At 24.6% G+C, this 11,578-nt stretch overlaps 3 protein-coding genes across 5 annotated transcripts in view; 2 read left to right on the top strand and 1 right to left on the bottom strand.

Annotated features, from left to right (window-relative positions):
- The window catches only part of LOC122631905 (ras-related protein Rab-11A), a 4,189-nt gene extending 912 nt beyond the window's left edge, over nt 1-3,277 (top strand). The window contains exons 2-5 of one of the 3 annotated variants that reach the window (XR_006327779.1): nt 501-696; nt 796-1,070; nt 1,347-1,539; nt 2,339-3,277. Coding sequence is in view for 2 of the 3 variants with exons in the window: in XM_043818116.1 (XP_043674051.1) it covers nt 501-696; nt 796-1,070; nt 1,347-1,483 (608 nt within the window). In the remaining variant the exon portion in view is untranslated. Of the gene's footprint in view, nt 1-500; nt 697-795; nt 1,071-1,346; nt 1,782-2,338 lie in introns of those variants that run through there. The other 2 variants (XM_043818116.1, XM_043818115.1) reach the window with 2 other exon arrangements.
- Nucleotides 3,278-4,367: 1,090 nt separating this feature from the next.
- LOC122631903 (solute carrier family 25 member 40-like) lies at nt 4,368-6,541 on the bottom strand. Its single transcript, XM_043818113.1, has 8 exons — nt 6,382-6,541; nt 6,050-6,174; nt 5,736-5,887; nt 5,515-5,649; nt 5,274-5,436; nt 4,998-5,194; nt 4,827-4,908; nt 4,368-4,734 (listed from the first exon to the last, which is right to left on the bottom strand). Exons 2-8 carry the CDS (start codon nt 6,165-6,167, stop codon nt 4,493-4,495), a joined length of 1,089 nt encoding a protein of 362 aa, XP_043674048.1. The 5' UTR covers nt 6,168-6,174; nt 6,382-6,541; the 3' UTR covers nt 4,368-4,492.
- Nucleotides 6,542-6,869: 328 nt separating this feature from the next.
- On the top strand, nt 6,870-11,398 carry LOC122631900 (golgin subfamily A member 2-like). Its single transcript, XM_043818108.1, has 13 exons — nt 6,870-7,059; nt 7,429-7,515; nt 7,597-8,139; nt 8,232-8,427; nt 8,603-8,768; nt 8,880-9,021; nt 9,101-9,289; nt 9,373-9,591; nt 9,681-9,866; nt 10,022-10,273; nt 10,391-10,724; nt 10,896-11,099; nt 11,169-11,398. The coding sequence occupies exons 1-13, from the start codon at nt 7,015-7,017 to the stop codon at nt 11,360-11,362; spliced, it is 2,757 nt and encodes a 918-aa protein (XP_043674043.1). The 5' UTR covers nt 6,870-7,014; the 3' UTR covers nt 11,363-11,398.
- Nucleotides 11,399-11,578: the final 180 nt, after the last annotated feature.

Raw genomic sequence — 11,578 nt, 5'->3', positions numbered from 1 at the left:
CTCTCTCTCTCTCTCTCTCTCTCTCTCTCTCTCTCTATTTCTCTCTCTTTTTCTTTCTTTCTTTCTTTATTGTATGTACATGCACACGCGCGTGAATAATGATGAACAATGTCCATATATAAATGATATTTAATATTCCTGTATCTACAGATCTAAAATCTTAGAAGAAAGAATAAAGAAACAATTCTATAAATCATGACAAAATAAACTATTTAAAGTTTTAATAATGAATTATTTTTATATTGTAATATTAAATGATATAATAAAAATAAAAAGTGTTAAGAAAAATAATAGATTTTTGTAGCATTTATTGTATAAATCTATTATATATCATCTTTGAAAAAATATATTTTAAATTATTTGCTTCAAAAGAAAGAATTTTTTGTTCATTGTTAAATGGGTGTTGCTTTTGTACATATTATATCTTTTACAATAACATTTGTCAAAATCCTTAAAAATTTTTACTTATCTTTTATTATCTTTATTTCTTAATATTACAGTTGTCCTTATTGGTGATTCTGGAGTAGGAAAAAGTAACCTACTATCTCGTTTCACACGCAATGAGTTTAATTTGGAATCAAAGTCTACTATAGGTGTTGAATTTGCAACACGCAGTATACAAGTAGATGGTAAAACAATTAAAGCTCAAATTTGGGATACAGCTGGACAAGAACGTTATCGAGCTATTACCTCTGCGTAAGTTCCTTAGAATTACAATTTTAGATGACTAATTATATATTTAATCACATTGTTAGATTTATTTTGTATAACCAATTTATTCTCATTAATCATTAGATACTATCGGGGTGCAGTTGGAGCATTGTTGGTATATGATATTGCAAAACATTTGACATATGAAAATGTTGAAAGATGGTTACGAGAATTACGGGACCATGCAGATCAACATATTGTGATTATGTTAGTGGGAAACAAATCAGACTTAAGGCATTTACGTGCAGTTCCAACTGATGAGGCTAAAGCATTTGCAGAAAAAAATGGTCTCTCATTTATTGAAACCTCTGCTTTAGATTCTACCAATGTTGAAACAGCGTTCCAAAATATATTAACAGGTAAATCAATTAATACTGAATAATACTTTATGCTAAACCTCTATTTGTATGTGTATTATAGAATAAATAATTTTAAGTAACTTTAATCTTTATAACAGAAAACATAAATATTATTTGCGCGTTTATTATACATGTATAAAATAATTGTTATAATCTTTGCACACATAATATAAAAATATAATCTCTATTATGTTATACTACAAAAATAAATAGGTTTGTTGCATGAAAATAATGTGAAATATTTATACAATAATAATTCATATTTAAATGTTACAGAAATATACAGAATCGTATCACAAAGACAAATACGAGATCCACCAGAAGGAGATACAATTCGACCCCAAAATGTAGAACCTATTGATGTCAAGCCGACCATGAATTCTGATGGAATGCGTAAACAGTGCTGTCAGTGACTTACCTTGCTGCTTAAAATGTGTGTATAGGCGAATGCAATACAAATATTCCAGAAGTATGATTGCTTAATTTTTAGTTATTGGAAAGAAAATTAGTGTACGGTCTTTATACAGTAACATAGTTTCAATATAATGAAAATATTGATTAGTTTATTATAAATTTTATGTTCATTTGTACATCAAGTTTATCTTAACATATATCAAAATTAAACACTGCTGAATGTCTTTGTCGTGTTTTTGTAATGCACTATAAATGGAGGGTTGAAAATGAATAATATATTAAAATGTACACTTGTAATAATGGTAGATTTTATTATACTACATCTAACATCATCTCCCAAAAAAGAATAACTCTAACATGATATTGTATTACATTAGAGATTTAACATATCAAATACACAATTAATATTCACCAAGCTATGTATGGATTGTATTCACACAGTTTTTTTATAATTAATTAATAATTAGTGTAATGCAGTAGAAGTGAACATTTTTAAGACTCAATTATTTTGTAACCAATTTAGTCTATAAAATTTTATTTTATCATTGTTTACATTTTTCAAATATTGACTTTCAATCAATCTTGCAATGTAATTAAATCAAATACTATTACAGAAGATGATTATAATAAAATATTATTTTCTATTGTACTATGAACATGATTTTTATCAGTTCATTATTAAGAGTGACATCAATTGGCTTTAATTAAACAATATCTTTTTGATTATAGATCAAATAACAATCCAAAATACAAGTTTTATGTAAATCTTTTATATTCTTCGTTCTTTCTAAAACTTTAATATCACACATTAATGCTTCATATTTTATATTTTTTCCATGTTTTTAATGTTACAGAAGCAGTCTCAAGGAGGAAGAATGGAATAAGATACTGATGATAGATGTGGCAAGTGCATAATAATTTGAAATCTAAGACTATATGCACAAGTCCATAATGTCATATGTTTGAAGAATTTGTAACCCCAACAACATCAGGGTATACTATTCACTGATGCTCTTATGAGTATATATTATGCATTCACAGAAATAGTTAACAAAAAAAAAGCATCACGGTTATGTATGATGCAGTAAAAGTGAATACATATGCATTATTCTGTCCTTTAAATTTATTTTTACCCTATTTGTTTTCATATGTTTGATCATATACGAGGTCTGTTCATGTAACAGAGAGAAACATTGATATTGTATATATAATTATCGTGTATAATTAAATATAATATTATTTGATTCTTATTATATATAAAAAATAAAATCTCTATTATATGACAAATATAAGATGCAAAGAAAGAATTTATTTATAAAATAATATAAGAAACATGTCCCTCAAGCTAAAAGTTATAAAGCACTATATAACTATAATAAAATGATTTAATGATTATAAGTTATTAAAAAATATGAAAAAGTAGTAAAAGTAGTAATACTGGTTTTTATCGACTATTTTTTCTTTAAAAAATAATATAACGAAATTTATAATAAGACGAACTCAAAAAACTATCTCTCATTGAAATTTAAATGAATAGTCCTCGTATATTAAATTTAACAAAAAATGCTCTGTTCTTACTCAATTTAAGGATATTTCAGTCCGTTTAACATATAACTATTATTGTGAGTATGTAAATAATTTATAATCATTTGCTTACAATGAAATAATACAGTCAAACATAAAATGAACTGCAAAGAATAGTGCATAATAATAGATAAAAGCTTATAACAAAGAAAACACTATATAAGGAAGTATGAAACCTGAAATACAAAAATTAAATTCTATAAAATATTTTTCTTCTTTTATTATTTTAATATTTTCTTTTTAAGTTTGATTTTGACATCACTTGCTTCATAAGAAATCCTTTAAATTTACAAATGTGTGACCTATACTTAGTATATATAAAATATTGCACATTATACATATTCTTTCAGCATTGTTATTTTTATGAATACTGCAGCAATTTAGAAGCTATTTTCAAAACTCAGCTATTATATCCGTGAATAAATTGAAAGTGTGTAAAATATTACAAGTTAAGATATATAAGCTGTAATGTGAAAGATTGACAAAATTTTAATTATTATTCCATAGGATATAAAATTTGTGCAACACGCTAATGGAATATAAAATATTAAGTGTCAAATGTGTGTGTGTTATATATAATTTTTTATTACTTAATTTTGTTATATTATTTGTATGACTTTTTATAAGCAAACAAAACACATTTCCTAGCTGCCCTAATGGATAATAATCGTAAGTAAGTATATCGATTTAATATAGTAATACTCATCTTTGTATGATTAATTTACAGTTGTTAATAATCATATATATCCAAAATAGCAATGCTCAAATTACTATTATATTCGTGTGTATTAAATGATATATTCGGTAGTTTTAGGATCGTTATTGTAAACTCATAAAAAATCATCTTAAATTTCTTTTATATTAAATAGCAACGAATTTTTAATGCACAAAATTAAATATTCTTTTGCTATTATAAATTTGGTCGTTTTTCATTTTTTTTATTTTTATAAAAAAAGAAAAAAAAATCGTTACAAATTGTAACACATTTTGTAGTTTATATTAAAATAATCAATCTCCAAATAACAACTTCTATATATGCAATGCTTTAATTAATAAATATTAAAAATTATATAAGTAATTATATAATTTAAATCTACTTTTTTAATGTGAACTTTATCTTAAATATATAATAATAATTCTTACTCATACCTGTAATAATTAAGTATCAATCTCTCTTATAATATAATAGAGACTAGCATTCAAGATAATTTTATTTTTTATTAAAATATTATATGCTAAGCTTTAGTAAAAATGTTATAAGAGTGTCATAATCAAGGTTAATAATAAATACACGTTAAATACAGTTTTATATTTATATTTCTAAACATTAGTATATTAAGCAAATGGAGAACATAAATATGAGATAAAGATTTTAACTTAAGACGTATATGTACAGTATAATATCATATCTGATACTACATATGTCATTTGGTATTATTACGTTTATTCTGTAATAAATATATATCATGCTCAAATTCAAGTTCTTGGCTAGCATTATACTTTTGGAAAAATCGTTTTCCATGCTCAAAAGTAGCTATCATTATAGCACAAGCTGGTGCAACTTTTACTAAACGTGGAATTAAACCAGTAAACAAACCTTTTATACCATTTTGATTGTAAATTTTTCGTATTATAGTCCATGTGTTACTACTACGATCAGGTTTATCTGTAATCACATTAATCAAATGAATTAGTGTGTATGAATGTTATGCATTTTAAAGAAATATTACCTTTCTTTTTTTAATACACAGTACTTACCTGAATATATTTCCTTTTCACCCATTTCTATTTGCCTATGTGTTTTTACTACATCAAATGGTATAGTCAATAATGCGGCTATCTTTAAATATAAAAAATAAAAGAAAAAACAGAATGAATTCATAGAATAATATTATTGTTTCTTAGAAATAATAAAAATTTCAAACTTACAGATCCTGCTGTTGCTCCTGCTGCAAGATTGAAAGTAAAAGTTTGTTCTGACTCACAAAATATTTGTTTTATAGTTTCATAATGGAACCAATAAATAGCACTAAAAGGTACATCTCGAAGAAGTGTGGATCCTAATCCCATCCATAGGCCAGAGAAACCACTGTATTTAATGAGTGTCTTTAATGCTTCTCTTATTTCTGCAAGAATAAAAATAAAAAATTATTCTACAATAGCATTTTATTATATACAAAAATATATATCTTACTTTTTCATTACCTGCATAGCTTAATTTTTGAGATTGCATTTTAGTTCTAATTAATTCTAATGGACTAACTAAAACCGCTGCCCAAATACGTGCCGTGCCTCCAGCTAACATAGGAATCCAAAATGGCTGTTCTATATTTCTTATATTTTTTTTCCCATTTCCATTATATTGATCCTATAAATGCCAAGCTTACAAAAATATCAATTATTATATAAATATAATATATCTTTCTTTTTTTAATTTTTAACTTACTTTGAAGTATATCCTTAACTGTTCATACGAAACAAAATATATTATGGTTGCAGGTACTGCTAATACAAGAGTTGGACTCAAGCCGCTCCATAGTGAACTGATTCCTTCCTTCTTACTTATTTTTATAAAAGCATCCTATTATTAGTTAATATTTATATAAAGGAACTTGATCAATATTTACATCAATTAAAATATTTTATAATTCAATCTATTATTTATACCATAGTGCCAGTAAATTTTTCATTGGGTCCTTTTCCATTAAGACATGGACATAAATGGTCCATTAATCCATTACAATATAGAAAACATTTGTTAGAAATCATAGCTTTCTGTTGAGCTTGTAGACGTGTTTTAACTACATCTAAAGGCGTAACTAAAAAAATATATAATGTAATATAAATATAAATATATTTTATTATGTTTAAACATCTTCAATTTATTAATAAAAATGAATGCAACATAAAACATAATAATTATTATTAAATTATATAAAAAATATTGTATTCAAAAATAATTATCAATTATGTTCGCTTACCAAATACTGAAGTTATAAGTGCACCTGTGCAAGAAGCTATAATTTGTTGGTATGGTCTAATACGAAATCTTGGATCATCCAAATTAACTGGAGGTGATATATTTGCCACTTTATTCATTTTAAGACTGTTTTAAAATCACATTAATATAACTATACCTTATCTTATCTTAACCTTTAGTTTACTTTCACAACACCAATTAAAAAATTCTGATAAAATAATATTCATGAAATATATTAATATCATCATTCATTAGTAGTAAAAAATATTAACGTATCATTGTCTTTATAAATTTATAGCAATTCTAATTTCTGAGATGAATTTAATCGCGTACCTTTAAAAGATATTTTATTTTTACAGATCAATTTTATAACTAACTAAATTCATAGACTTCTTATCATTTCTAACTTGAAATATGAAATTTTTTCATAAAAAGAAAAAAAAAAGAAAAGAAAACTAATTTACTTTCAAAAATTCTTTTCTAATTTCCTTTAATTGAATGTAAGAAAAAATAGGGAAAACTGCATCATTTTAGGAAACATCCGGTTTGCCGCGTTTTCGATTGATATATAAGTATCATGAACTATCTGTTTCATGAGATTACCAAAAATACATTCATGTATGTATTTTAAATAGATAATATGTATTTTCAAGTTTGTCCATCTCTTATTTTTTAAACAAATAATCCAAATACTTTTTCAACTAATCAATCTAATTTTTTCAACGATATATGTAATGAGGAAACAAATTTGATTTCGATTTCCTCAATAGATATATACACCCAATATCTTTAATTGAAATAGATTGGATATATTTAATGACACTAGCAATATGGCACGATTGGCACGTAGACATCTCATAACCTTTACGACTACACTACTAATGTTTTTCAGTAAAACGATGTGAAGGATTTTCATAGTTTGACATATTAGATTCGACCTTTTGCAGCAATATAATAAATAATACAATGAATTTAAGTAAAACGGAGAAACTAATAGCAGCTAGAAAAAAGGTAATAGATAAAGATAATAAGAAATAATATAGATAAAATATTGCAACGTTCCGATAGAGCATGTATATCTTATTGGTTTTATTTAACATATTGAAGAAGAATTGAAGAATTTTAATGTTAGATATTTTATTATTAATTTTTTTTCTATATCGAAACGTGAAAGATATGACACGTCATATGCCACAATATTGCAAAATATCTACTTTTACGAGGATCGTTCAAGCAAAGGAAAATTAACATTAATGGTTTCTTTAATAGTTTTATTTAATCAAATGTTTTATGATAAAGATATTGGCGATATGATGAGTCATTTCACTTTGTAAGAATGTTTCACTTTTACAAATATTACATTCTGTTTCTTTTTTTTAGTTAAAAGAATTTCAACAGAATAAAAAAATACATATACAAGATGAACCATTGAAAAATGAAAATGGTATAATCAAATTATTGCAACAGGTATTGTGTAAATGTTTATTAATATATATATATAATAATTATTAATAATATTTTCATATTGTTTTATAATTGCTTTATTAGAATGAAACTGTGGAAACAAGCTCTCATAAAAATCAGTTAAGAAGTGATCATAATGTTCCTATAAGCGATACTTTACAAAATTTTACATTTCCAATAGATAATAAAGATTCTCATGTAAATATAGAAACGATAAATTTTGTATCTATAAATGAGGATAAAATAAGTGTAAAGAAAACAGATACAGAAAGTAATTCTAAACAAGTTGCCGGTATTGAAATGACAAATATGGAAGTATTGTCAGAAATGGATAACAGTCATGTACAAAAGCAAACAATATCGGAATCTAGTGAAAATAATATTAATTACTTTTGTACAGATAAAGATAAATGTGAAAATAATTGTACTTTAGATAATATATCTTTAAATCAACAACTATCTATACAAACAAAACAATTATTACAAACTGAGAATACAAAAATTGAGTCTGATGAAAGTACTGACAATAATAAATGGAAAATACTTGATTCTGACTCACATTCTCAGAATCAAACTGTAACTTGTTTACAAGATCAAAATGAATTACAAATTCAAGTTAAACAATATGTAAGTATTTCTTCTTTCCTATAAATCATTATATCTTTTTATGTTTTGTGCTACACAGTGTATATAAATGCACTAATTTATAAATGGAACAGAGTAATAAAATTTCTGAACTACAAGCTGCACTTGCTGCAAAAGATGCAGAAGTTGAGGTAAAGCTGATGCAGGAGACTAATCAATTAAAAGAACAATTGCAAATTCATGTGCAAACAACTAATATTTTAATTTCGGAAAAAGCAGAACTTACTGCAGCTTTAAATCAAAATCAAGCAATTATTAAACATCAAAAAGGTTAGCATTATATCTATTCATATTTTTATAAAAAGATAATTTATCTATTAAATATATATATATGTAATGTATCTATGCATCTATATATATGTATATTTTTAATTATATAGAATTATTTGTTTTATCTTGTTGATATTGTATTTCATTATTTAATCATAAATATATACATTTATAGAAGAGATAGAAGAATTATCTGGAAAATTGAAATATGTTCAATTTCGTTCATCTGAATTCGAAAAAGAATTAAATACTACAAAAACTGAAGCTGAAGAAGCTAAAAAGATCGCTCAACAAATAAAACAAGATCATGAAACACTTTATGAAAAATATTCAGAGCTAAAGTATGTGATGTACATTGAAAACATTTTATATGATTGTTTTGTATCTGGTTAAGAAGCTACATAAATTTGAAGCAAAAAAAAAACTGTATTAACAATCTTTTATCATTGTAGGAAGGAAAAAGATGATTTGAGTTTACAGGTGTCAGAATTAAAACAAAAATTAAGTGTTAAGAATAGTGAAATAAATAATTTGCAACAGACTGTACAAGAAAAAGCTGCTTTACTTTCATTGAATGAATTAAAAATACAACAGGTAATTTAATGTTTCAGTTTCACTGTAAACATAATTACAAACTTTTGAGATGATTAAGGAAAACATTATTTTATATTAGCTCACAAGTACATCTCAAAGCCTAGAGGTGTTTGAAAATCAACATCATAATGTAACCATACTTGAGCAACAAGTGACACAAATGAAAGAAGCTTTAAAAACAGTGAGTGAAGAAAATGATGAAGCAAGTAAACAATATCAAAACTATGTCCGTCAATTAGAAACACAACAAGAAACACTGGTTAATGAAGTATGTTATCAATCAATTATTTTTCTACATTTTTTTTTATATTATGTAATTATAAATTCTCATATATTTTCTGATAATTATAGCTCGAACATCAGAAAAAATTAAACAACGAACTGGAAATTAGAGAAAAAAGTTATATAGAACGTTTATCAGATTTTGAACAACAATTACAATCTGAAAAAGAAAAAGTTCAAGAGTTACTTCCATTGCAAAATCATAAACATCATACAGATACTTTAATAAAGGAAATAGATGAACTTACATTAGAACAAGAGAGACTTCATATTGTTATAAATGAAAAGGTAAAGTATAAAATTATTATATATATATTTTTTTTCTGTTAGTTATTTATTAATATTTTTAAATTTTATTATTATATTAATTTTTTTAGGAAACAGATATAGATATTTTAAAAAAAGAATTACAACAGTTACAAAATAAAGAGAATCAAGATACAGATGTACCAAAACTGCTTCAGGCTCTTGAAAGTGAACAGCTTGGTGCATCTAGAGCTGTATCACAAAACCAACAGCTTAAACAACAGTTAAATGAGATGCATGATGCTTTTATTTTACTTGCAAGTATATTAGTATAAATAATTTAGTATACATTATATATCAATTCCTATTAATTTAAAAACTTATAATTGTAATCAGAAATATTTAATATTTATGAATAACATATAATCTGATTATTGTATTCTTTTTTTGAAATTACAACATACACACACAGAGCAATACTAAATTAGATTTGACAGAAAAACTACAATCCGAACGTACCATTGGGAGGAAACTAAATGCAGAACTTAACAAATTAGAGTCAGAAGTAGAATATTTAAAAAATTGTTTAAAAGAAAAAGAAGTATCTTTGTCAGAATTGGAAAAAGAGAATTTACAGAATGCTCAAATTGCTGATCAAATACATCATTATCAAGCTCAATCGCAGTATACGCATACATTACAGCAAGAACTTCAAAAAGCTTTGGTATTCAATTTTATTAATATTAATCATTTATTTTAATAATGTTTGCATATATAAATATATAAATATAAATATAAATATATTATTATTTTATATAAATATGTGTTTATATAATTACAGACAACTATTGATGATTTAAAAAGTGAAAATGAAAAACTCACTGAAGAATTGAATCATAAAACAGACAAGGAAAAAAATGGAGTAAATGAATCTAACATGGTTAATGAAATATTGGAAAATAATAAGGACAATGTTGATAAAAATATCCTTAAAACCAGAGAAATTAAAACTATATCACGTTCCACAATAACTGAGCCTTCTCATGCTTTAGAACCTATAAAGAAATTGGAAGAGAGATTTAAAGAAACGATGGAAAAACTTGCTGAGTTAACAGATGAAAAACAGAGATTGGAACATTTGGTTTTACAGCTTCAAAGTGAAACAGAGACAATAGGTATGACAATCATACTATTTTAATTGAACTTGTGTATTATGTATTATATATAAATTATCTTAAAAGAAAATTTTTGGAACTATGACAAAACTATGACGAATATCATATATAAAAGAACATATTTATTTGTATGTATAGTTTTACCCTAGTAATTCTAATGTTCATATACAGGTGAATATATTGCATTGTATCAAAGACAACGTGCTATTTTGCAAGAAAGAGCAAAAGAAAAAAATGAAGCTTTTCGTCTACTTATAGAACAGAAAAACGAACAACAAGAACAATTGCATAAGCTAAAAGAATTAGTAATAAATTTGATAACAAGAAAATCCACTATTACAGAGAACATAGAGCCTTATACTTCTGATCACAAAGGTATATTAATTAAAAAATAAAATTATAACATATGTTTATCATAAACTAAATAGATTTAAATTTTTTTAGAAGAAAATAAAGATGTAATAACATCAGAAATTATCAAACAACATAATAGTGTTGCATCAGAAATATCAGATGATGAAACAACATCTCAAATTCTTGATCTTTTAACAGAAATTAAAGATTGTAAAGATACATGCATACTTGCATCAAACTTTCACCCATGCCCGTGGTGTTCAGGAAAACTTATCACTGTATAATTATTTAATTAAAAATATACCTTTTAAAAAAAAAAACACATACTAATATTAAACGATATATTAAGTGTATATAAAGATATTAATAATTTTTAAACTTATACATGAAAATAAATATAAAAATAGAATATATCCAAAAACGATTTTTCGAACAACAAAATTCTGCCCTTATTATTTTTTATTATGCAAATTATGATATTACAAAGATTACAGAGATGA

This window comes from Vespula pensylvanica, chromosome 9 (assembly GCF_014466175.1).
Source record: "Vespula pensylvanica isolate Volc-1 chromosome 9, ASM1446617v1, whole genome shotgun sequence".
Classification (NCBI taxonomy): domain Eukaryota; kingdom Metazoa; phylum Arthropoda; class Insecta; order Hymenoptera; family Vespidae; genus Vespula; species Vespula pensylvanica.
The sequence above is the reverse complement of the archived record's forward strand: the minus strand, read 5'-3'. Positions and strand labels throughout refer to the sequence as shown.

Bases quoted from the DNA above. Each gene is read 5' to 3' on its own strand.
- LOC122631903 (XM_043818113.1), bottom strand. From the start codon at position 6,167: ATGAATAAAGTGGCAAATATATCACCTCCAGTTAATTTGGATGATCCA. The intron at 5,437-5,514 runs GTAAGTTAAAAA...TGGCATTTATAG, and splicing joins AGTTAAGGATATACTTCAAA to GATCAATATAATGGAAATGG. The intron at 5,195-5,273 runs GTAATGAAAAAG...TTATTCTTGCAG, and splicing joins TCAAAAATTAAGCTATGCAG to AAATAAGAGAAGCATTAAAG.
- LOC122631900 (XM_043818108.1), top strand. From the start codon at position 7,015: ATGAATTTAAGTAAAACGGAGAAACTAATAGCAGCTAGAAAAAAG. The intron at 7,060-7,428 runs GTAATAGATAAA...TCTTTTTTTTAG, and splicing joins TAATAGCAGCTAGAAAAAAG to TTAAAAGAATTTCAACAGAA. The intron at 8,140-8,231 runs GTAAGTATTTCT...TAAATGGAACAG, and splicing joins AAATTCAAGTTAAACAATAT to AGTAATAAAATTTCTGAACT.